The sequence below is a fragment of the Camelus bactrianus genome, chromosome 9 (genome assembly GCF_048773025.1).
Source record: "Camelus bactrianus isolate YW-2024 breed Bactrian camel chromosome 9, ASM4877302v1, whole genome shotgun sequence".
Lineage (NCBI taxonomy): Eukaryota > Metazoa > Chordata > Mammalia > Artiodactyla > Camelidae > Camelus > Camelus bactrianus.
Window position 1 is genome coordinate 13,194,748 of NC_133547.1, and position 26,688 is coordinate 13,221,435.

Here is a 26,688-nt window from a genome sequence, read left to right on the forward strand (position 1 = left end):
TGCTTTGGGTAGTGGGATCATTTTAACAATATTAGTTCTTCCAATCCAAGAGCATGGGATGTCTTTCCATTTCTTTAATTCCCTTAATCAATGTTTTGTAGTTTTCCACATAAGCCTTTCACCTGCTTGGTCAGATTTATTCCTAAGTATTTTATTTTTTTTTGGATGTGATTTTAAAAGGGATTGTTTCTTTACTTTCTTTTTCTGATATTTCATTGTTAGTGTAAAGAAATGCTACTGATTTCTGTATATTAATCTTGTATCCTGTTACATTGCCGAATTCTTTTATCAGCTCTTGTAGTTTTTGTGCAGAGCTTTTAGGGATTTCTATATATAGTATCATGTCATATCTGCATATAGTGACAATTTTACCTCTTCTCTTCCAACTTAGATCCCTTCTGTTTCTTTTTCTTGCCTGATTTCTGTGGCTAGAACTTCCACTACTATGTTCAATAGAAGTGACAAGAGTGGGCATCCTTGTCTTATTCCAGATTTTAGCAGGAAGGCTTTCAACTTTTCATCGTTGAGTATTATACTGGCTGTGGGTTTGTCATAAATAGGTCTCATTATGTAGAGATATGTTCCCTCTATACCCACTTTGGTAAGAGTTTTTATCATAAATGGGTGTTAAATTTTATCAAATGCTTTTATTAAACATGTAACCATGGATGGAAACTTTTATTAGGAAGAAAATCCTTCTTGATGTTTTAACTGAAGAGTGGTTAGTTTGACTGTACATTTTAAGAACAGAGATCGTATTTTCAGTTGTCTTTTGACAATTCAGATATCCTGCATCGTACAGGGTCATGTTTGATAAACAACATTCTTTACAAATATAATTCATTCTAAAGATGTATCAGATTTGTAAGCATTTTGGTATAAACATGGGCTAAGTTAACGTTAAATGTCTTCTATCTCTATCAATCCCTGTTGTTATTCATGATTCTACAATAGTGTCATCATTTAGTTTCCTGACTTTATTTACTGATTTAGTTCATGTTCCACAGAAAGGGCAGGGGCAGAGGGGCCTGAATAAACACATTTTTACTCCCTAATCATTAATCTCTTTATCTAGTTTTATTGATTTATTAATATCGATACAGAGTTTATTTTGCTTAGTTCCAGCCTCATAAGTTAACTATTGCTTCTGTCCAAAGCTTTATCTAGCCTTTAACAGGCATTGTATAGGTGCCACAGATAGAGAGATAAAGAAAACAACAAAATTTTGTCTCAATGCTCGTTTTCTGCATGCATTCTGTTTTCAAATGAATGTATCAATACAATATGAATCAAGTTTTTAAAACCTGACATTTGTGCTTTCAGAAGTATGCCGAATAAGTCATGAAATGTTCTTGCCAAATATTTTTAATCTCAACCGAATGAATTTTCTGGACATACTTTCTAATTTATAGGAAAAATGAGATACAGATCAGTAAGTTAAATTATGCTATGAAGAAACAAATCAAGAATGTGGGACTCTTTGGACATATTATGAAAAAAATCAAAGACATAAAAAAGTGGGGTTACAACTTTGGAGAAGAAAAAACCAAATGCAGTGTATTAACCTAGAATAGACAGTGTTGAGAAAATAAATACTTACAATACAAATTTAGGAAAAATTTCCAAGAGGACAATTTGGTTTTTTACTATTCGGTTAGTAACTCCTACTTAAATTATGAACAGAGAATATGAACTTTTGCTATTATCACAGTCTTTACACACACTAAACCATATACTTACTTCCCAAATTATGTAAAATTTAGTAACAGATAAGTGGCTTTAAGGGGCTAAATTAATTAAACCATTAGAAACTTACTCATAAAAATTAACTATTAACACAAATAATGATGATGATACCAATAGCTCATGTTTACTGAACACAGTCTCCATGCCAGATACTCTTAGTTTTACAAGCATTACTTTAATCAGTCCCCATAGTGTGACCAGCGTGTGGGTTCCTGATTAGCATTTTACAAATGATGCCTGTAGATGATAATTATCTCTGCCAGTGACACACAGGGAGTAAGATGGTAGAATGGCAGTGACAGGTAAAGTATGTACTGTGGTTACAAGCATTTCTGCGTACATCACAATAGCAAGTTTGTTTATTACTAATTTTTGAGAGTACAACAATCACTGAGTGGTCTTGGAAGGTGTGGTGATTTGAAGTATGTCTGCAAATGTTTTGACATTCCTCCCTTCAAAAGGTGAAGCTGAATTCCTCTCCTATTGAATATGGGTTACACTAAGTGACCTGCTGCTAATGAAAATAATGTGGCAAAAGTGACTGCCACAGCTGGATGATAACAAGGATCCCTTCTTCTGAGAAAAGTTAAGTATCGTGTCCCAAGGACATTCAGGCGGCATATGGAGAGGTCCCTGTTGGAGAGGAAATAACTTGCTAGTATGAACTTACCAGCCACATGACTAAGCCGTCTTTGAAAGCAGACCCTCCAGCCGCAGTCAGTCCTTTAGGTAACTGCAGTCTCATGAGACCCCCGACACCAGAAGCACCCAGCTTAGCTGCCCCAAATTCATGACCCACAGAAACAAAGAAAAATACACATTCATTCAAGATTTTAAGCCACTGAGTTTTGGGGGAATGCAGCAAGAGATAACTAACACAGATTTTGGTACCTAAATGAGGTTGCTACTGAAACAGTGCTAAAAATATCACAGCAGCTCTGTGTTCACAAAGTGAATGGAAACTGGATGGGCCTTGAAGATACTGTTAGCAGGTATCTTGAGGCTTTTGAAGAGCCTACTAGTGAAGGTTTACCAAAAAATGAGGAAAATGTCACTGGAGATTGGAAGAAGGGGAATTCTTGTTATGTAGTAGTAGACAGTTTTTTTCTTTTAATAGACTTTATTTTTTAGAGCAGTTTCAGGTTTCCAGCAGAATTGAGCAGAAAATACAGAGTTTGCACATAGCCCTCCCCACCCACAGATATATACTCCCCTCCTCTCAACTCCTTCATCAGTGTGGCATATTTGGCACAATCAATGAACCAACATGGACACAATTATCAACCAAAGCCCACAGTTTACATTAGGGTTCACTCTTGATGTTGTACATTCTATGGGTTTTGACAAATGCATAATGACATGTAGCCACCACTATAGTATCATACAGAGTAATTTCATTGCCCTAAAAACCCCTTGTGCCCCATCTATTCATTCCTCCCTCCCTCCCTTTCCACAAACCCCTGGAAACCACGATCTTTTTATTGTTTCTGTAGCTGTGCCTTTTCCAGAATGTCATTTGGTTGGAATTGTACAGTTTGTAGCCTTTTCGGACTGGCTTCTTCCATTTACTAATATGTCTTTTAAGTTTCTTCCATGTCTTTCATGGCTTGATAGCTCTTTTTTTTTTCACTGCACATATATTTTTTAATTTACATATATGTACTGTTCATTGTTTCTAAGAACATTTAGAGCTTCAGCTTTTTAAAATTATACAGTTATCAGAGGAATAAAACCAACTGCAAAATAAAAATTAATTCAAAAAGATACGTACACCCTGCTATTAACAGCAACATTATTTATAATTTTCAAGACATGGAAGCATCCCAAGTGCACATCAACAGTTGAATAGATAGTGAGGACGCAGCATACATAAATGTAATGGAATACAACTCACCCATAAGAAAGAAGGATATTTTGCCATTTGTGGCCCTTCATTCACTTTTTTTTCCACTTCAAAAACCAGAATTTTATTATTCTGGCATAAACATTTCATTTACATCAAAAACAAAATACCTAGGAATAAACTTCATCACGGAGGTTACCTATACCCCAAAAGCCAAAATGACACAAAGAAATGGAAAGATACCTTGTGCTCTTGGATTGGAAAAATCAACACTATCAAAATGGCCACACTACCCAAAGCAATCCACAGATCCAATGCAACCCCCATCAAAATACTCTCAACATTCTTCACAGAACTAGAACAAACAATTCCAAAATTTATAAGGAACCACAAAAGACCCAGAACACCCAAAGCAATCTTTTGTAGGTTTTTTTTTTCTTCTTTTTGTTCTCTTTTCTTATGGTTTGATTTCTCCCTCAAATCTGCATGAGAGCCTTGCTGGATAGATTATTCTTGGTTGTAAGTTTCCCCCTTTCATCACTTTAAATATATCATGCCACTCCCTTCTGGCCTGTAGAACTTCTGCTGAAAAATCAGCTGATAATCTTATGAGAGTTCCCTTATATGTTATTTGTTGCTTCTCTCTTGCTAATTTTAATATTTTTTTCCTTATCCTTAATTGCTGTCAATTGGATGACTATGTGCCTTAGTGTATTCCTCTTTGGGTTGACCCTGTGTGTTATCCTCTGTGCTTCCTGGACTTGGGTGACTGTTTCCTTTCCCAAGTTGGGGAAGTTTTCAGTGATTACGTCTCCAAAATTTTCTCAGGTCTTTTCACTCTCTCTTCTTTTTCTGGGACCCCTATAATGTGAATATTAGTGTGCTTCATGTTGTCCCAGAGTTCTCTTAAACTATCCTCATTCCTTTTTATTCCTTTTTGTTTTCTGTTCTGAAGTAGTGATTTCCACTAATCTGTCTTCTAGCTCACTGATCTGTTCTTCTGCCTCATTTAGTCTATTCTTGGTTCCTTCTAGTGTGTTATTCATTTCAGTGATTTTGTTCTTCACCTCTGGATATTCTTTATATTTTCCAACTCTTTGCTAAAAACTTCACTCTGTGCATCTATCCTTCTCTTGAGTTCTCTGAACATCTTCACCATCATTACTGTAAACTCTTTCTCAGATAAACTGCATATCTCATTACTTATTTCTTCTTCTGGGATTTTACCTTGTGCCTTGGCCTGGGAGATATTCCTTAGCCACCCCATATCATCTATCTTTCTATGTGTTTGTGGATTCCTTCCACAGGCTTTGGGATTGTTGTTTTCTTGTTTCTAGTATCTGCCCTTGGTGGATGAGGCTGGACTAGAGGCTTATGCAGGTTTCCTGGCAGGAGGAGCCAGTGCCTGCCCACTGGTGGGTGAAGCTTGGTCCTGGACCTCTGGTGGGTAGGGCTGTGTCTAGAGGCCTTTGTGGCTTAGCAAGTCTGCTGATGGGTGTGGCTGTGTTCCCACCCTGTATGTTGTTTGGCCTGAGGCTTCCCTACAGGCTGTTGGGAGGGGCTAGGTCTTGGTGCTAATGATCCAATCAAGATGTCAGCCTCCAGGAAAGCTCATGTAGATTAACATTACCGGAATGTCTGCCACCAGCTTCTATGTCCCCTGGGTGAGCCACAGTCCTCTCCTATGTCCCCAGAAGACCCTCCAAATCTAGCAGGCAGGCCTGGCCCAGGTTCCTATGAAATCACTACCTCTGCCCTTAGACCTGGCGCACATGAGATTCCTTGTACACTTCCCAAATGAATGAAGTCTCTGTGTCCACCAGTCCCATGGGGCACCCAGCACCAAGCCCCACTGGCCTTCAAAACCGGATGTCCTGGGGTCTCTTTCTCTTCCCAATGCCAGAACCCAAGCTGGGAAGCCTGACGTGGGACTTAGAGCTCTCACTCCTGTGGGAGGGCCTCTGTGACTTAACAAATCTTCAGCTTGTGGGTCGCCCACCTGAGGGGTATGGGGCCCAATTATATCGTGAGGACACCCCTCCTACTGTCCCACTGGGGCTCCCTCTTTATGTTTCCAGTTGCAGAAGATCTTTTTTGCTAGGTTCCAGTCTTATTTCGGTTGTTCAGCATTCAGTTGTGGTTTCATTGTAGTCGCGAGGAGAGGCAAGCTTGTGGTCCTGTAGTAGTAGACAGTTTATTCTATATCATTGCACGTGATAACGAGGACAGTGAAAAATATACCTAATGAACTGGGCAGTTTAGCCAAGGAGACTTGCAGGTAGAGTGCGGCAGTGCCACCTACCTTCTTACTGCTTCAAGTGCAAGAAGTGAGATAAGTTGAAGAAGGGCTGTTAAACAGGACTTGCTGGCTTTGAAATCCCCAGCCTCTCCAGTATGCAAATATACTGAACTTTTGAAATGGCCTCTGGACAAAGATCAAATCCAGAGCGCTGTTAGGAAAATACAATCTAAAGGTAAGTAGAAGGTGTGTGTTCATCTCAAACTTTTGAAAAGCAAGTAACAACAAAGAATCAGATACATTAAGGATATTGAGGAAACTACCTATAAAGGAAAAAGCGGGGAGCCAGGGAGGGTAGTTAGAGTCTACAGGCTGGGATGCAAGTCTGACAATTCTGAAGGAGAGAGGGTGAAAAAAGATAGTGTGGCAAAACTATTGTGTAGTATGTAAAGGGCAGTGAAGTTCTAAGACAGGGTTCAGGCCAGGCAAATTGAGGAGTTCTTGATTCAGTTGCCCACTTGAGAAGGTCCAGGACTCACAAAAACTGACCTGCATTAATACTCTCATTGTGCTCAGAAAACTGGCTGGGGCAGCCCATGGGAAGCATGGCCCCAGCATTAACGTGGTGGTTATTTACAAAGGGAGCAGGTCAATTATATCAGTTATTTTCCTCCCAGAAGGTAATCGGGCCTCCACAGAGTACGAGGATAAAATACCCTTGGTTAAGATGTTAGAAAGAAAAAAAAAAAAAAAGATGTTAGAAAGATCTAAGATGATATCTAAGAGAATGGCCATTCAGTGAAGTTCCCATAAAGGGGCCTGTCAGTAGCCTCAGCTGAAGCCCAAGGTAGAGAAGAGCTGATATGACCGACAGAGAATGAGCAGCAGCCCCGGGAGGAAGCTGTCTTGCACATTCTGTCTTGCTTCTGGTTAGAAGCAAGTGACTAGGTTCAGCCCACATGTAAACAGAAAAGAATCAGGCTTCAGTTTTGAAGGGTGCAGTTTCAAATAATTTGTGGATATATTTTAAAAACATGCCCATTGGCCCTGTGAGGACAAACTACATTCCTACCACATGGAAGGTATGCACAGGAAGCCTCAAAAGTCTCACCCATTCACAGCATCAACTTCAAGTCCAGGATTTCATTTACATCAGGCCCACTGTGGATGAGGATGGTTTTCTCCTGACACTCTCACTCTCTAGGCCAGCATCCACTATGAGTGAACCACCGTGGGGCAGGTCCTTCAGCCCCAGCCACACCTTCAGAGGACTGCAATCTCATGAAAAACCTAATATAGAAGCACTCAGCCAAATCACTCCTGACTTTCTGACCCGTAGAAACTGTGAGGTTTGCTTATTGTTGTGATAAGCTAGGAAGATTGGGGGTAATTTGTAACATAGCCATTGATAATTAACATGGAAGGTTTTTTTTTTTTTTAACCATTAAATTAACAAATTTAATTAAAAATCCATGCCATGCAAATGTCAACTGAAAAAAATGCACAACATGAGAGTTGTGAGTAAAGTTTTATTTGGGGCATAATGAGGACTATAGCCCAGGAGACAGCATTTCAGAGAGCACTGAGGGACTGCTCCCATGGGGCAGGGGAGAACGTCAGTATTATATATGATTGTAGTGAACGTGGGGTATATGCAGCCAAGCACACATTTTGGCAGAGGCTTGCTGCTAGTCACAAGGAGCGGTTGTCACCATTAGTGATTTTAGTGCTTTTCTAGATATAAGGAGATGCAAGAATTTGGACTTACAAAATCTTCTCCTGAAAGTATCTAACTATCTGAAGGCCTGTTCTACCAGTTTTCCCCGAGCGCAGAGCGCCACATTCTTGATCTCCACCCAGAACTCCTTTCAAGGTGTTTGAGGGTCAGTGGCTACAGCAGCTCATGATTCCATCCTTGCAGAGACAGATGGCAAGTGCCAGTTTTTAGTTGGCACAAGTTACAGGCATGAAGAAAATTGGGATTCCCTTTTCTTAATTTGCCATTGTTTAAACAGACATTCCATTAAAACAAGAGTGACACTGAAGGCTTTCTAAAGTGGCATGAGCTGTACTATGAATTCTCTTGTTTGGTAAAGACATACCTACAAACATATTCAGTCATTTCTTACCAGTAGCGTGAACTGTCTGATGTTTAAAAAGTCCAAGCCATACCTAAAGGCATTCCCCTATTGCTCATGTCCTCAGGGTTTCACATCTGTATGAATTCCCTGATGTGCTTTAAGGGCTGAACCATATCTGAAGGCCTTCCCACACTTCTTACACACATAGGGTTTTTCGCCAGTATGAATTCTCTCATGTTGAACAAGGTTTGAAGCACGACTAAAGGCCTTCCCACATCCCTTACACTCATAGGGTTTCCCACCAGTATGTATCTTCTGATGTTGTGTAAGGTATCCGTACATTTTAAAGGCCTTTCCACATTCCTGACATTTATACGGTTTTTTATCAGAGTGAATACTCTGATATGCCGTAAAGTGTGAACTGCGTATAAAGGTCTTCCCACATTCCTGACATTCAAAAGGTTTCTTATCAGTATGAATACTCTGATGTAGAGTAAGATTTCTATAGAAAGTAAAGGTTTTCCTACATACCTTAACACTCATAGGGCTTCACACTACTGTGAATTTTCTGATGTTGATTAAGGTACCTGTGCAAGCTGAAGGCCTTCCCACAGTCCTTACCTACATAGGGCTTCTCACCAGTGTGAGTTTTCTGATGTTGGGAAAGTTTCAAGCCAGCAGTGTAGGCCTTTCCACACTGCCTACATTCAAAAACTTTCTCCCCAGTATGAATACTCTGATGCTGAGTAAGATTTCTATACAAAGTAAAAGTTTTCCTACATTCCTTACATTCATATGGTTTCCCACCTTTATGAATTCTCTGATGTAAAGTTAGGTATGAGGCAGTGGTGTACCCCTTCCCACATTCTTTACATTCATATGGTTTTTTACCCGTATGAACAGTCTGATGGATAGTAAATTGATGACCCCTTCTAAAGGCCTTCCCACATTTCTCACATATGTATAGTTTCTCATCAGTGTGAATTTGTCCATGTTCTACAAGGCTTGAGCACCTACTAAAACCCTTCCCACATTCCTGACATTTATAGGGTTTCTTGCCAGTATGAATTCTTTGATGAATTCGAAGGTGTCCACCTTGACTAAAGGCCTTCCCACATTCCTGACATTCATAAGGCTTCCCTCCAGTGTGAATTCTCTCATACTGAACAATGTGTGAAGCATAAATAAAGGCCTTCCCACATTCCCTACATTCATAGGTTTTCTCACCAGTATGAAATCTCTGATGTACAGTAAGTTGATAACCACTTTTGAAGTTCTTCCCACATTCTGTACATTCGTAGGCTGTCCCACCAGCATGAAATTTTTGATGTAGAGTAAGCTGATAGCCACTACGAAAGTTCATCCCACATTCTTTGCATTCATAGGGTCTTTCAACAACATGAAACCTGGGATGTGGAATCAGTTGATAGCCACCACCAAACTTCTTCTGACATTTCTTGCATTCATAGTGTTTCTCTCTGTTATATATGCTCTGATGTTGTGTGGGAGATATGTCTTTTTCATAAGTGGGCATTTCCACATAGCTGTTTACCTCACACTGTAAATCCAAATCTGAAACAAAAGAAGAAAACAAAAAATATCTGTATTTCTTATCCCAGAGAAGATGAACCTTCTATGAAAGAAATAAGAACCAACACTCTCAATAAGTGAAGTGCTTCCAGAATTCTAAAATATGGTAATGAAATTTTAAAAAGCCCAAAAAGAGTTCATAGATATATGAGAAGTTATGTAACATGGTGAAGTTACTGAAATTTAGGTGTGAATCGGAAGTTTAGCAAAATTGTTAGAAATTTGCTATCTTGGCACAGTCACAGACTAACCAGATGAGAAGTAAGAAGAGAAGAACCCTTTATTCTGAAATTTTCTATCATTGATTTAGATGCAGATCAAACTTTAAGAATTCATCCCAAGTTTCTCTAGTGATTTCTCTTTGCTCTTCTCATACAATCCAAACTCCCATGGACGGCAGGGCTTCTGCTTCCCCACATGGTGTCATGTCAAAACCCTGACCCCTCTGCTATCCCCCATCACTTAGGATCTGGTACAACCTTCCCTATCACTTAATGCTTTCCACAGACTATTTCATCCAGTCGAAACCCTTGGACCTGGGCACTCTGTAGGCCGGATCCTTCTCATCCTTTATGTATCAGGATGAATGTCCTGTCCCTCAGGAAGACTGTACTTGCTAACGCTAAGTATGTGCATGTCTTTTTCGTTGTTTCGTTTTAGCACTTAATTTTTTCCACCATACCTCTGATTTCAACTATCATATCATTAATTTCCTTATGATACTCTCTTCATTTCCCTATACTTCCCTAAGACATAGTCCTTCATTACTTTATCACTGAATGACAAGGTTCTGATGTATCATAGGTGCTGAATAATTTATTCTTACTGATCTTCAGTTGGGTTTTTATTCCTCATCTATTCTAAATGTGCTAAATATGTGTTGGTACCTATTCTTTCCCACATGTCCTCTCCTCCTTTCCCTTACTGTCAAGGCCAACCATTCTTATACTTCCCAGATAAGCATTCCAATGCTTTTTTAGACAATTCACAGATACATATTCAAAAGGAAACCTTAAAAAAGTCTTTCCATTTGGAAGGGCTGGAAAGAATAAGTAAAGTATAAAATGGGGGAGGTGTGGGGGTACCAGAGTGCTTGGAACTGTACATAAAAGGAAGTATTAGCTACAAGCTGGAAGATGGCAATCGAGATTTAGGGAAAGACTAAGGAATATCAGTGCAGAATGAGGGGCGCACGAGTCAAGGGCGAAGAGTATTTTTCTGTGAATCCATTGTGGGATGTGTAAAACAGGTGAAGTGACACCTTCTCTGACCTCAAAGAATAACACTGAAAATAATAGCAACATCAGAAAAAAAGTGCTCTCTGTCTACCTAGAAAAATCATTTTCTTTTAACTAAATGTAGTGGAGCAGAGGAAGGATGCATACCCACACCAAATTGGACTTGGGAGTCAAGACTGAGAATGCCACACACATACACCAAGAAGGTGTGAAAAGATTTGTTACTTGTATAGTAAGGCTTCCCAGAGAGAGCAGGATTGTTCCCAAGTTGGTCTGAAGATGACTTGAGAGATCTGGAAAAGAGACTGACTTAGGGATTTTTTTATGGTGGTGAGGGTGTGGTGCAGGGCTGAGGGTTCCTGCAGTGGGACATGGTTTGCATGGTTTGAATTGCCTACTGGCACTGAAGTAGGGAGCACTCAGGCTTTTTTATCAGCTTTCCCAAAAGTGGGGCAGGAGAAGTGGAGCCCGAAAGCTGTCTGCAGTCAAAATTCAAATAGAGTCACAATCTTTATCATACTAGGAAATAAACAGTGAAACTAGAGGCATGGACACACCAAACAATGAAAATACTACATTTCAGAAGGTACAACTTCCAACTATACTGCTCAGAGAAAAGTTGTCACTTCAACACAAATTTAATATACAATTTATTATAAATTTAGAAAAAAAATCAAAGTAAACTGAAGGAAAGCAGAAAGAATAAGGATAAGAACCAGAATGAAATGAGCTTGGGAAAAGAAAAGAATCAACACATAAATTGTAAAAGGTACCTCCTTGATAAGAAAAATCAATGTGCAATGATACACTAGGTAAACTAATTGAGAAAAGAGTGGATTATAAAATATTAAGCAATTATAAAAGTAAATATGAAAATGAATATATGTATGCATGTGCATAACTGGGACATTGTGCTGTACACCAGAGATTGACACATTGTAATTGACTGTACTTAAATTAAAAAAAGAAATTGTAAAAGTAAAAGACATAAACATAATTTATCAAAACCAACTCTACAAAAGACAAAAATCTTAAACAGATCAGTCTCCACAGAATAGAAAAACTGTCAAAAAGGCTAGAAGGATAAGCACAGTGATCATTTACTCTGTCATCTCTAAATATTTAGTACTATTATGGATCAGAAAATCCTTAAAGAAATGTTTAATTCAAAGAATGGGGCAGGGAGGATACAAGATAAGTCTCATAAAACTTAGGCCAAAAAAGGAAAATTTTACAGATTTATGACTGTTAAAAAACCATGTGTCTGAGTATTAAGCTGTGTATGACCAATACTGTGAAAGAGCAGAAAAATTATGTTGGATTAAGCACATTAAATAAATAAAAGATAAAAATATAATGATTCTTTAGAAAACAGAAACCATTTTCAGTTATTTTTTCATTAAATAGTATATTACTAAAAACTTTATAATTATCAGTATTAAGTAAAATATATTTTCCTGCCCCCTCCCATCAATTTATATTTCAAAGTAACCAAATATGAAACTATATCATAATAACCTTTAATGAAAAAGAATATATGTATATATATGCATGACTGGGACATTATGCTGTACATCAGAAAAGTGACACATTGTAACTGACTACACTTCAATAAAAAAAAAAAAAAGTAACCAGAGCCCCAGTTGATCATGTCAATAAAAAAACTAGAAATCATGATAGAATTTTTTTAAAAACCACCTAACAATTCCCAATCTTATTAAGATAAGTATAAAGGATGTTGCTAAAACTAGGAGGAGAGGAACTGCTTATAGAACTGATGGCTGCTGTGATGCCAAAGCAAGATAATCCAGACTTCTTTTCAGTTACAACAGGAAGAATGTAACTGAACAATGGAGGAAGCCAACTGTTACCCTAACTGAGTGGTCACGTTACAAAACCAGTGCTGCGACCCCACACACATTGTGTCTTTTAGTGGAGTACACATGCCACCTGTGATGTACTTCAGCCGCAAATGTTTGACATAAATCCCTCAAGACTGAAAATAATTTCCAATTTACTGAAATACAAAGGATAGAAACTAAGTTAAATTATACCATGGACAGTATCCACACAAGTACAGAAGATGACAGATTTTGAAATATAAGTGGCCTTGTCTCTTCAAAATGTCAGTGTCACAAATAAAGGGAATGTGTTAGATTAAGAGAGATGTCAGTGATAGGATAACCAGCTGGAATGCATAGTCTGGCATTGGATACTGATCTGAACAAGTCAAACTGGACCTATCCTACGAATAGGATTTGGGTTTTGAAGATGCAATAAAATCAAAATATAATAGAAATAGAAAAATCAATGACAAGGACAGTCAGGTTATAAAACAGTAAGAAGACGATGTCACATTGGTAAAAAGAAAAACATGTATATGCATGTGTGTATGTAAATCCACTAAAGTGTTAAAGTGGTAGGAATATGAGATTTTAATGTTTTGAAAATAAATTTTATGTCTCTATTTTCTACAATGCATACAGAGGATTTCCTAATAAGGGTTATTAATTTTGTATTCATCTGTTAACATGGCATGTTAACAAATAAGCCAAATATTGACACAGTCCAGAGTCTGAGCGGATCATCAATAAGGATCTGGAAATCTATGGAAATAAGCTAAATATTACAGAATTCAGTTCCTATTCAGGCAAAGACAAATTACTTATAAAAAGAGATCACAGTGGGGTGGGTATAACTCTCACTGGTAGAGTAAAGGTCCTGGGTTCAATCCCCGGTACCTCCATCAACAACAGCAACAAAAAGAGATCATATACTTGGCAGCAGATTTCAAAGGATCAAAATCACAGAGTATGTCATCTGATCACAAAAACTATGCTAGAAATCAATATTACAAAGACAACTAGACAATCAACATACATTTGGAAATTAAAAAGTTGAGCAATATACCAAACTGTGCCTTATGATAATAATTACCGACTTTGGAAAACAGTATTTTGACTGAAAAATATAAGGCAAAAGGAAGTGTACATAAACACTGCTGGAGTTAGTGAATTTGTTTCTCATGGGGGTGCAGGTTAACATTTCTCAAACTATGTTACATGTACACTGGGGCTGAACAAATAAGTGAATGGATGATGGATGGTGAGAGTCAGTTTTCTGTCAGAGAAATACCATTACAGATAAACAAGACAGGAAGGGTAGAAGGCACCCTGTGGCACTGGATGGCAGTCAGAAACACCAGTATGGACTCAAGTTTAACTTAATGTAGATAGAGATGGATGGATAATAAAAGTCACAGGTATACGTAAGTATCCATGAGTGAGTGTGCATACATCTGTTACCTAGATAGGTCTTTGGGGGGCATAGAGGCAATGACACAGTAGCAGTGAGTATACCCAGCACCCAGATCTTGGTTTCTCAACACCATCCTCTGATAAAAGGGCTCCTAGGAGAAATGGCTGATTCTAGGACCAGGGAAGGAAGAAAACAAAACGAGTCTGAAAGCAGTACTAGGGAAGAAATCCTCAAAAAAAACAGAAGGATGGGGATATTAAATGAACATAAGAACCAATCTAAAAGAGCTACCAATAGCCAAAGCAAAAGAAATAATGTAACATGATTATAACTCAAAGTATGAAATAAATATGTGTGAGCCCACACTGAAATAAACAAGGAAGAGAAATCTTTCATATAGAATAATTCTAGATAAAATACAGATTTTCTACTCTGCAGAAAGACGACTTAATTCCCAATCCTGCACCTTCGCCCACGGGGTGTGCTACCTTAGTGAGTTGCTTCTAAAGAACAGAGTATGAAAAAGGAAAAATACTAACTTTAGAGTGGAGAAACTTGACAGACACCACCTTAGCCAAAAGACTGAGGTTAACATCACCAGTGACATCACATGGATATCCTGTATCCCTGATGTGATCTGATAGAAGGACATTTCACCTCTATTGTAGTTTTTCTAAAAACCCGTATCTCCAGTCATGAGAACAACAGACCAAGATTAGGAGATATTCTACTGGATACTTGGCAGGGTCTGTCAAGACAGTTAAAATCCTGAAAGACAAAGAAAGATTGAAAAACTCACAGACAGTGACATTAATGATCCTGAAACAGACCAATGATATTAATGGAAAAACTGATGAAATACAAGTCTAACACACAGAAAACTTTAACAATTCTACAAGCATTACATAATTTGAATATGTAAAAAAATTTACAGTGGAAACTCAAGACCCACATGGTTTTTCTGGCACATTCCTTCAAACATTCCAAGATGGAGGAAAAGGGTACATCCTCTTCAATACATTTATGAAGCTAATGCAATGTTTACATTAAACCTTAAAAAGGATAATAAAAAGGAATGTTATAGACCCATCTCATTCGTGAAACCTAAAGGAAATATTAAAAATTCAAATCTAACTATATTGAAAAGGAATAATGTGTCAACACATCATGACCACACTGGATTCCAGAATGGTTAGTCAATAAACAGAATTCAACATAGTGACATAACAATGGAGAAATAAATGATTATGTCAGTAAATGCAGAAAGAATGATTTCTGAGAAAAATTTTGGCTGTTATGTGGAAGAACAGAACCTCCTCTGTGTGAAAAACATTTCCGTAAACTTAAAATTATACCCTTATTTGTAGAAACATCCTTATTCTTAGGAGATGCTTGCTGGATGATTAAGGGGTCAAGTTATGATGTTTAAGACATACTTTCAAATAGCAGTAAATATAATATAGACAGAAATAAAGTAGATATGGAAAGTTTATCAATTGGTGAATCCAGATAAAAGTCATTTTCATTGCAGTGTTCTTTTGATACTAATTAATTTTATCATTAAATATCAAGGAGAACTGTCTTCACTAGGGGAGTATGTCCTGGGATTTGTGACTTTAGTATTTTTTTACATATGTCTGCAACTTTTGGTATCCTGCTTTTAAATTATGCTAAGGATGTGGATTTTGTCTCATTTTACTACCTTTCCATTCCTTTGTTTAGTATGCTTTTAGGAGAAAATACTGGGAGACAGGTAGCAGAAAGCCACGATTGCTTTCAGCTGTAGTGCTAATGCTCTATAAATTGTTCCAGGGCCCTGAAAATGAAGGAAAACTTACTTAATTCCCTTTGTAATTTTTATGAAAAAATATAGCTAAACCTGGTAAGAGACATTAAATGAAAATATGGGCCAAAATAACTTATAAATAGCGATGGAAAATATATAAAATCTTAGCAAAGAAAAATGCAAGCAAAGAGGTGCTGAGGGATACTTGATAACATAACACCTGTATACACACACACACACCCTTTATTTCTATGGCTATATCTTATTAAGTGGGGATAAACTATGGGCATTTCTGCTAAGATCAAGAACAAATCAAGGATGCCTACTATCTCTGCAACTATTCAAGAATGTGCTAAAGATAATGGACAATTTGATTAGAAAAGATAAATCAATTAGAGGTAGAAAAAGTAAAGAAGTTTAAATAAAACTATTACTATTTGCAGATGATATGACAGTATACCAGGATGTAAAATCATCTTAACTAAAATCAAGAGTATCAATCCAAAAACAAAATTAAGAAAGAAATTCCACTTATAATAGTAACAAAAAATGTGTAGGAATAAATTTAACAAAAGAGGCTGAGATATCTAAACTGACAACTAAAAAATACTGTTGAAAGAAATTAAATAACTAAATAAAAGGGAAGACCTCACAGGTTCATGGAAGACAATACTCCACAAAATGATCTACAGGTACAGTGCAATCCATATCAAAATGTCAGCTACCTTTTGTCCAGAAAATGACAAGGGGATCATTTGGAAGTAGAAGAGACTCCGAATAGACAGAGTAATCTTGCTGGGGGGGGGGGGGGGGGCGGGTGTTGAAGAACCAAGTAACACTACTCACACTTCCCAGTCTCAAAATACACTCCAATGCTACAGTAAATCAAGACAGTTTGGTACTGGCATAAAGACAGATGTAGAGATGTATGGAATAGAATTCACAATCCAGAAATAAAATTTAAAATATCTCAAATTTATGGTCAATTCATTATCAAAAAAATGGTGCCAGCAAAACTCAATTAAGTACTTTTAGCAACAGTGCTGGGACAACTGGATATTCACACATGAAAGAATGAAGTTGGAACTCTAAAAACACTAAAATGTACTATAACACAAACCATATGAATAGCAATTTGGTACTGATCCATGGTTACACAAATAAAACTAGAACAGATTAGGAAGCCCAAGAAATAGACTCAAGAACACAAGGAAATCAAAGAAGCAGAGATGGACATTTGAATAAGTGGTGTTGGGACAACTGGGATAGTCATGTAGAAAAAAATTTAACTAGATCTGTATATTACTCCACATTAAAAATAAACTGCAAATGGATTAGGGATTTAAATGTAAAAGTAAAACCATACAAGTAATAGAAGAAAATATGGATATTTATCTTTAACTTTTAGTTTCTAACTGTGACACAAAAGTCAGAGGTAATAAAAAGATTGATGAATTTGACTACATTTTTTTTAAAAAAGCAAAATTGCCATAACCTAAGTCACAAAACAACTAAGAAACGAGGAGAAAATATTTGCAACATAACTTCAAAGGGCTAATAATACTCCTAATATGTAAAAACACTCTTAAAAATTGAGAGACAAAGGATTAAAAACAAGATAGAAAAATGGAAGAAGGACACAAACCCAACAATTCACAAAATATAGAGAAATGGCTTTTAAACGTGAAAAAATGTTCACTTTCACTCATGAAGAAAATGCAAACTAGAACAATGAGCTAACCATTTTTCACCTATCAGATTGGTGAAAATTAAAGGGTATAACAGCACATTCTGTTTGAGTCTTTTATTGGAGAATGGTATTTCTCTAAGATCTGAAAGGGATGACAGGGCTACTCCCATACCCTGCTGGAGAAATGCAAACTGTTCCAACCCTTCTGGAGCAGGAGCCTGACAACATCATACAAAAATACATACGCAATTACGTTTTGAACCAGCATCCATACTTCTAGGAGTCAACTTTGAAGCTATACTTCCAACAGTAGAAAAATACTTATAGACAAGGATTATTCTGTGTTATTCATAATTGAAAAATATTGAAAACAACCTAAAAGCCCATATACAGGAGTCAATGAATAAAATACAGTACATCCACACACAGGAGTACTAATGATAATAAGGTAATCACAACAACAATAAGGAAGATCTGTGTGAACTGTTTTAAGTAATTTCCAGGATTAACTATTAAGTGAAAACAGCAAAGTGCAATTCAGAACGTAAGGTGTGCAGAAGTTCATATAGAATGCGATTTCATGTACAAGTATTTGCTTGTGTAAACTGAATCAAGAGGAATAAACCAGAAACTGATGAGATCACATATCTAGAAGGATTGAGCAAAAATGGGGTAGAAATAATAGGAGCAGAGTATTTAAACTGAGGTGAGAACAACACTTCACTGAGAATTCTTTTCTGTTTGCTCTCACTCTTAGAATCATAGTAATAGTTCACATATTTTAGAAATAAATAAATATCAAGCGGGATGTATAGGAGAGGGAGTTCCTAAAATAACAAAAGAAGCTAATTGTACTAAAGATGAATAAAATAATCACACTGAAGAGAATGAAGAAGGAAAAAATTAACAATCTTAGAAACCATTATTTTGACTGGACACTGTAATGCTAAAGGCAAAAGAACTGTACAAATATACTGTAGATAGCAAATTTATTTCTCACAGAGAAACTGGTTGGGAATTTTCAAACAATTTTATATGTTTATTAGGACTGAACATATAAGTAATTAAGTAAGTAATGAGTTAAGTATATAGAAAGAGAGGGAGGTCTTTGATTGTCAGAGAAAGTACAAATAAGAAGTGAGGAAAGGCTAGATTGAAGCCTGTGCAGGTAGGTTGGAATTGGAGATAACAGTATAATAAATTCATGGTTTTTAATATGTATAAAATGTATACACACATGTTACATTAATACAGCTGTGTACATGCATTTTTAGCATTCCAGCAAAGATGCCCCAGTAGCAATGAGCTCACCTACACCCAGATCTTGGTTTCTAAAAATCATTCTCCAATCAAGGAACCAGAGCTTCTTGGAAAGATGGTTGATTCTAGGACTAGAAGCAGGGAAAACGAAAGATGAGCCTGGAACCTAAAAGGAAGAAAATCCTCAAAGAATGATGGATACATATGAAAAGGACACAAAAGCCTACCCTGTCAAGTGGCCAAAGCTGAGACAATTTGAGCAACAAAGTAAATACCTTGTCAATAGTATCGTTGCTAATATTTTCTCCCCGTCCATAAGTTGTCTTTTCATTTTGTCTACGGTTTCTATTGCTGTGCAAAAGCTTTTAAGTTTAATTAGGTCCCATTAGTTTGTTTTTGTTTCCATTACTCTAGGAGATGGGTCCAAAAAATAATTGCTGCAATTTATGTCAGAGTGTTCTGCTTATGTTTTCCTCCAGGAGTTTTATAGTACCCAGTCTTAACATTTAGGTCTATAATCCATTTTGAGTTTACTTTTATATATGGTGTTAGAGAAAGTTCTAGTTTCACTCTTTCATATGTAAGCTGTCCACTTTCCCCAGCACCACTTGTTGAAGAGACTGTCTTCTCTCCATTGTATATTCTTGTCTCCTTTGTTGTAGACAAACTGACCATAAGTGCATGGGTTTATTTTTGGGCTTTCTATCCTGTTCCATTGAACTATGTATCTGTTTTTGTGCCAGTACCATACTGCTTTGATTACTGTAGTTTTGTGATATAGTCTGAAGTCACGGAGTATGATTCCTCCAATTCCGTTCTTCTTTCTCAAGATTGTTTTGGCTATTTGGGGTCTTTTCCATTCAAATTTTAAAATGTCTTCCAGTTCTATGAAAATGTCATTGGTAACTTGATAGGGGTTGCACTGAATCTGTAATTGCCTTAGGTAGTATGGTCATTTTAACAATATTCTTCTAATCCAAGAACATGGTATATCTTTCCATCTGTTTGTGTCCTCTTCAATTTCTTTCATCAGCGTCTCAAAGTTTTTGGAGTACAGGTCTTTTACCTACTTAAGTAGGTTTATTCCTAAGTATTTTATTCTTTTTGATGCAATGGTAAATGGGATTGCTTCCTTATGGTTGGATTCAGTTTGCTAATGTTTTGTTGAGGATTGTTGTGTCTATATTTATCAGTGATATTGGGCTGTAATTTTCTTTTTGTGTATGTGGTATCTTTGTCTGGTTTTGGTATCAGGGTGATGGTGTTCTCATGGAATGAACTCAGAAGCATTCCTTCTTCTGCTATTTTTTGGAATAGTTTCAGGAACAATAACACCCAAACTCCCCATGCACTGAGTCCACTGAACACACACTTGCGCAATAAAAGATTCTAAATGCTTATTTCCATTTGTGAACTGGTTTTTAAAAAGTTAGCTTTTGGAGTACAGGTCTTTTGCCTCTTTAAGTAGGTTCATCCCTAGGTATTTCATTGTTTTTGATGTGATGGTAAATAGGATTACTTCCTTAATCTCTTTCTGATATTTCATTGTTAGTGTATAGAAATGCCACAGATTTCTGGGTATTCATTTAATATCCAGTAACTGTAACCCAAAAGTTTGTAAAAAAAAAATTTAATAAAAGTTTTAAGGCTAATTTTTTAAATCATTATTATGATTTTTCAAATTATTTTTTAAATTTATAGTTTAAGTTAGAGTTGGTAAAAATTAAATTTAATGATGGCAAAACTATCTTCACTGGTCTTTGGTCATTTTCACTGCAAATGGATAAATGTTTAGATATTACTGCTAGTGTAGCAACTGCATTAGTTTATATTTAATTTGAACATAATGAAATGAAGAAAATATTTTCTCTTAGTATCAGTGATGAGAAATGCAATTGACTTTAGTCTCTTTAAAACTATGAAGGCTGAAATTGTCCAAACATGTGATTTAGAGTTTTAAGATTTGTGTGAAGCATGTTTTGGTGTTCCAGCTTTGAAATAACAGGAAAATATCCTGGAGTGGCAAGCCATATTGGCACACATTCATACACATTTTCCGGCTCTGTCAGCTAACAAGGCCTGGCAGCCATGACATCCCAGGAACAATGACTACACCTAGTGCCCAAGTTTGGATTTCTAAATGCCATCCTCTAATAGAAAAGAACCAGGGCACCTTAGAGAGGTAGGTGAGTCCAGAACTAGAGCAAAGAAAATATAAGATGACCCTGGAGTACCCTGCAGTGCCAGAAAGTAAGAGATGCTCACTAAAGGATAGGGACATGTCAACAGACCACAGGCACCAACCCCAAAAGCTCCCAAAAGCAAAAGCTGAACAAAAATTAGTGTTTATACTATTAGATTAAAACCTAAGGAATAAAATAAACTATAAATCCACACTGATATAAATAAATGAATAAATAAATAAAAAGGGAGAAGAGAGAATTAGAATTCTTCCTTACATAAGAATTCCAATTAATAAATGTAGAAGGAGGGACAAAATCACCATCAGGCAAACATTGCAGTAAGAATTAGTCCAAGCGAAATCCACTGATGGATGCTAAAAATCAATGGGTGAAAACTGCAGGAGAAATAGGTTATCTGCATTGTCTCAAAGTATCTCCCCCAAGATATTTATCAATTATAAAGGAAAAATAAGTCCCTTTACAGTGGAGAAGCCTGGCAGAAAGCACCTTAACCAAATTATCAAGGTTAATAGCTCCAGTAATAATATATGTCCACAATCTGACCCTCTGATAGAATGCCCTGAGAAGGACATACCATCTCTTCTGTGGAATTGTTACAAAAAGTGATCAATCTCATCTACTTTTGAGCAAGGTATCAGACCAATCCAAACTGAGGAATAGTCTATGTAATAACTGTACTCTTAAAAAGTATCAAGGACAGGAAATACATGAAAGTCCATGAAATTGCCATAGATTTGAAAAGACTAGAGAAACATGACTGCACACAAAATGGCATTCCAGATTTGACACAAGAACAGAAAAAGTGGGTGCCTCCAGCATGCAGATTGTGGTCTTTCTTGAAAGATCACTTTCCACTAAATGAAACCAAAAATTCTCAGACTTACGGCTCATTAAAAGCCATAACTTGGGACAACAAGTTCATACTGTATAGCATAAGGAACTATATTCAGTATCTTGTAGTAACTTATGGTGAAAAAAATATGAAAACGAATATATGTATGTTCATGTATGACTGAAGCATTGTGCTGTACGCCAGAAATTGACACAACATTGTAAACTGACTATACTTCAATAAATATATATATATATACAAAAAAAAAGCTTGGGACAAAAAAATATACAAGGTAAACCCCAAACATCTTGTCATAACAGACAGTAAATAAGCTATTAAAGGCTAATAGGATCTAAAGGACTTGAAGGGCAACATTATGAGGTCCAGTAACCCAGGAAGCAGAAATTTGAGCAATAATCAGGATTATGACAATGGACTGAGATACAATCAATATGCCTAAATCCATAAATGTATAATGACAATAAAATAACTGTCTGGTCACCTGGGAAGGATGCTAAGATAACACAACTGTTTAGCTGTTCTAAAGATAAAGGGAAAGAATCCAGTATTTATTTAGCTGTTATCATAAAAACTCTCAGTATATTATCAAGTAGTAGATGATGTAAAAATTGTACATTATTTCTACCAACAAGTGAAAATGAATGTTGGAATGAAAATATGATCATTTTGGAGTGTCTAATGAATTACTGTACCTAGGCACCCAGAATCAATGCCAGCTAAAATCCCAGAAAGACAACCAGACAGCATGTGCTAAGAACTTACACCAGCTACTGCCCGACTCAGCCTGGACACCGAGAACTGGGACAGTTAATCCCTGAATGTGCCTGCCTGTCTACTTTCATGTGACATTACTCTCCCGCTGCCTTCATTAGCACAATTTTACCTTCCTGGAGTTTCTTGTGCAGGCAAATGGCTTGACTGTTCATTACAGGAAGTTCCTGAAAATCTATCAACTCCTCAGTGGAAAACAACAGAGTTTGTGCTCTAGGATTCTTTCTTTGACTCTCGAGTCAAAATTCTTACCTAGTCATTTCCACTAATTTTCCACTGTTGTATTTTGATCTTCACCCAATTCCTAATCCAGTCTCCACACTGAAAGACTGGCCTTAAAACCAAACTTCCAATTGCCAATAACATCCAACCTCGCCCTTCCCCTGTGAGACACTACCGAAGCAGAGGTGGTAAGTGAGCAGTAAGCTCAGTTCTGTCTGGTATGTGGGGAGCCAGCATTCAGTAGTGCTGGCATATCATGTGTGCAACACTGCCCAGGTAGTCGTCTTGTAAAAATAAAAAAAAAAGAATCTAAATCTCATTAAGCTTCTAGATCCCAAAACTTATTTAGAGGATACAGAGAGGTCAAAGAATGTGCTTGAGTAAATCTCAGAATGGCATCAGCAAAGAACAGAATGGAAGACACTGTTTCTTCAGCAATTAGATGGTTAGGAATAAAAAGAGATGAGGAAACGTAGAGATTAAAAAAGACTTAAAAGACATAAAGGAATGGGAGGGAGAAAGAAGGGAAGGAACTTATTCCCATTAAAATCAGAAGAGCAGTTATACTTGGCAGGAGGGAAAAGATTGTGACTGAGTAGAGACATGTGGAGGGCCTCAGTTTCACTAGAAAAGCTCCTTTCCTCATTTGGAAAGACTGGCTGAAAGGTATACAAGAATCATTTGTATTACTACTACAACCTTTCTGTGACTCTGAAATTATTTCAAAATAAAAAGTTTTTTAAATATGTTATCGCCTGACTTAAGTGTAGTGATGTCTGCCCTACACAACTCATTATGCTAAACTTTTGTTTTATGTGGTTCTCAGTATCTATCTATTATTTTTTAATAATGGTTTAGAAAATTAAAAATTAGAAAAACAGATTACATGATTGATTCAAATACTTATTATCCTGAACAACTCAAATACAATAAAACTTAATATGATCTGATTCCTCCTAACAGTGTGACTTCATTTCTTATTACTCTGCCCTAAGGACCTCTATTCTGGTCTACACTGGTGATTCTTGAACTCACAAAGCTCTCTCCAGTGCCCCTGCTCCAGGCTCCACATCCCTTTCCACCACTGCCCCAACCATCTCCTGAGCCTTCCAATCTGTTTGTTCATTCAGCTTGCAGTGTACCTCCCAGATAGACACATGGCCTGGGCCCTTATGTCATGTCTCTTCTCAAACATTACCACCTCAGAAAAGGCATCCACAACCACTGTAAGTGGTCCAACTTCTCTTTACATTCTACAGCCTAACATTATTTATCTATTTGTATTCCTGCTCACTCTAGTAAGATGTAAATTCCATGAAAGCAAGGACCTTATAAGTCTTGCTCACTATCATTGCATTGATGTGTGTGTGTGTGTTCACACAAAAGGGGAACTGGAGAGCAGTTGAATCCAACATACAGATTAAATATTGTACTAATGAAAAATGAGATTCCCCATCACTGCGAATGGGTTTGAGATATAAGAGAAATAAGGTGATTTTTAAATGGAGTAACGTTTAAGTTTCTTCTATAGCTCACGCTGAGGTCTTTAGTTCCTCCCCAGGTCACAAGCCCATGCTCCACAAGTCCTGGTGCGTAGCGCAGGGGTGGTGGTGGGGCGCTTTACAAACAACACAGAGACATATCTCCTCTCCCTCACCACGCAGCCTGCTACCAGCCCTGATGGCTTCCTTTTTCCTTCCTTACCTGTGTACTGGCTTTGTGTTCCTTCCCTCAAAGTCATCCAAGGGTCTTCTCCTTGCTCCAGTAAGTCAGCCACATCTGGCTTAGAAGTGGAATGTCCTGCTTCGAAGATAAAAAATTGCCACATGGCATAAAAATGAAAACAAAATCTTTAGCTTTGGTTAAATTTGTAATGAAATAAAGGTTAACTGTTATCAATAAAGACTTCAGATAATAGAAAGATGAGATGATTTAAGAAACCAGGCAGGTCTGGTGAAACTTTATCTTAAACTCAGGTAGACTCTGCCTCTTAAGAGAGTTTAACAAAGTGACCAAAAAGTTAACAATGTTTGAGAACACTCCGGAACCAGAGGGTCTGAGCACAAATTCTTCCTCTAATACCTATCAACCCCACGACTGTAAGCAAGTCATTTCACCTCACTGTTCCACAATGTTGGCAAGTAAAATGGGTATGACAATGTTATTATCATATGGTTGATGATTAAATGTATAGATACACCCCCTAGGAAGAGTTCTGGGACTTAATACTAATTATAATGATTCCATTTCTGTAAAAGGAAGATAAGAAGCATTCCGATTCATTTACAGAATATTAATTCAATCATAAATGCAATGTTCATGAACTGTAACTTTCAAACACAAATCATATAAAATTGGTTGCAGGAAATGAAATGTGGGCTCTCCAGTTTTAAATGAATACTGCTCATCAAATCCACCACTATGTAAGTCATAGAGGCTCTTCTGCTACAGCCAATCATGAATCTACATCTAACTGTTGTCCCTGCAGATGGATCAGAGGATGACACAGCCCCTTGGCCATTAAGAAGGGGAGGCAGGTACAAGAAGGGCCACAGTCACAAGACATGTGAATGTCACTAAAAGAGAAGATGATGATGGTTAATGACAGGGGCATTGCCAAATTGACACACCTCAAAGCTTCCTCTGGGAATAAGAAAAAGAATTCAGCTCATGTCTTAAAAGACAGCTTTGAAATTCGCTGTGTTGAAATTAACACACCACAGAGAACATTCTAAATTTCTAGTGGCAAATAAACTTACCCAGTGTGACCAAGTTTCTGTAGTTCTCCAACATCACATCCCTGTACAAGTCCCTCTGAATAGGCTCCAGGTATTCCCAGTCCTGCCGAGAGAAGTCTACAGCCACATCCCTGAATGTCACTAATTCCTGAAACTGCAAATCCAGGTAGTATGAAATTTAAAAAACATTTTCAAAACAGAAAGACAGGAGATCATAGGAGTGCCTTAGAGGAAGGGAGTGATACAGTACAAGTGGGCTAGAAGATTAAAGGAGATTGTCTACACATTCCTGAAGAATCCTATTGCTACAGACAAATCTTTCTGTAGCTTGTAGGCTATCACAGTAACTCGGACCTGCAGGGGGACTGGATAAAATTAAACTTTCCCTATTCAGTAAAATATAAGATGTAACCACATAGTCAGCTAGTTGCACAGTATATTAATTCTCAATAAATGTGAGGTTCTAAATTATTTTCCCTTTAGAGTTTAAAAAAAAAAGATGAGATTTCCCTCCCACTCTCCCAATTTGAATATAAAAATTTCCATATTAAAAAAAGCTTTTGAAAAAAAGTATTTCTACAAGCCTCAAATTCATCCTTTGTCAGAGCATACTCTAAGCATTTTTTCTTTGTTTTGACAAATTTTGCCTACATAACAATCCACTTTATTTTGGATATCTCACACTTAATCCATCCTTCACATTTACATGCTTGGTTTTAAACACACAAAATTCTGAAAGTCTTCATCAATTCTAGAAATCAATGCATTTATCCCTTAGGATAATATTCTCATTCATTGCCATCTTCTATCACTCACTCAACATTTTTCTTGTTCCTAAATGTATAATGTATCATGAGTCATAATCAAATAGTTGTCAGTCAAATTTAAGAGATCACATTCAACCACATCTTCCTCTTCATAATTCTTTGGTAAGATGCATTACATAAATGTTTCTAACCAGTCTAAAATTCTCAAAGAATATGAGATCTCATCACATACTAAGACTGAAACCAACTGATACCAATTTATATCTTATCTGTCTGGAAAACTTGGGTCTGTGGAGAATTTCAGAGTTTACCAATGGTAATTAATAGGACTAACATCTCTAATTCATCAAACCTCAAACCTATCAAGGAAACTCAAATACTTCCCTCATGGGAGTTCACTCC

At 37.0% G+C, this 26,688-nt stretch overlaps 1 protein-coding gene and 1 long non-coding RNA gene across 2 annotated transcripts in view; one reads left to right on the plus strand and one right to left on the minus strand.

The window, feature by feature from the left end:
• The window catches only part of LOC141578728 (uncharacterized), a 42,400-nt gene that overhangs the window by 1,353 nt on the left and 14,359 nt on the right, over nt 1-26,688 (plus strand). The window lies entirely within an intron of this gene.
• The window catches only part of LOC123619558 (uncharacterized), a 30,360-nt gene continuing 11,116 nt past the window's right edge, over nt 7,445-26,688 (minus strand). Inside the window, 4 exon segments of the mRNA XM_074371139.1 lie at nt 7,445-8,443; nt 8,445-9,481; nt 24,486-24,584; nt 25,541-25,673. Of these exon segments, the coding sequence (XP_074227240.1) occupies nt 8,030-8,443; nt 8,445-9,481; nt 24,486-24,584; nt 25,541-25,673 (1,683 nt within the window). The 3' untranslated portion in view covers nt 7,445-8,029.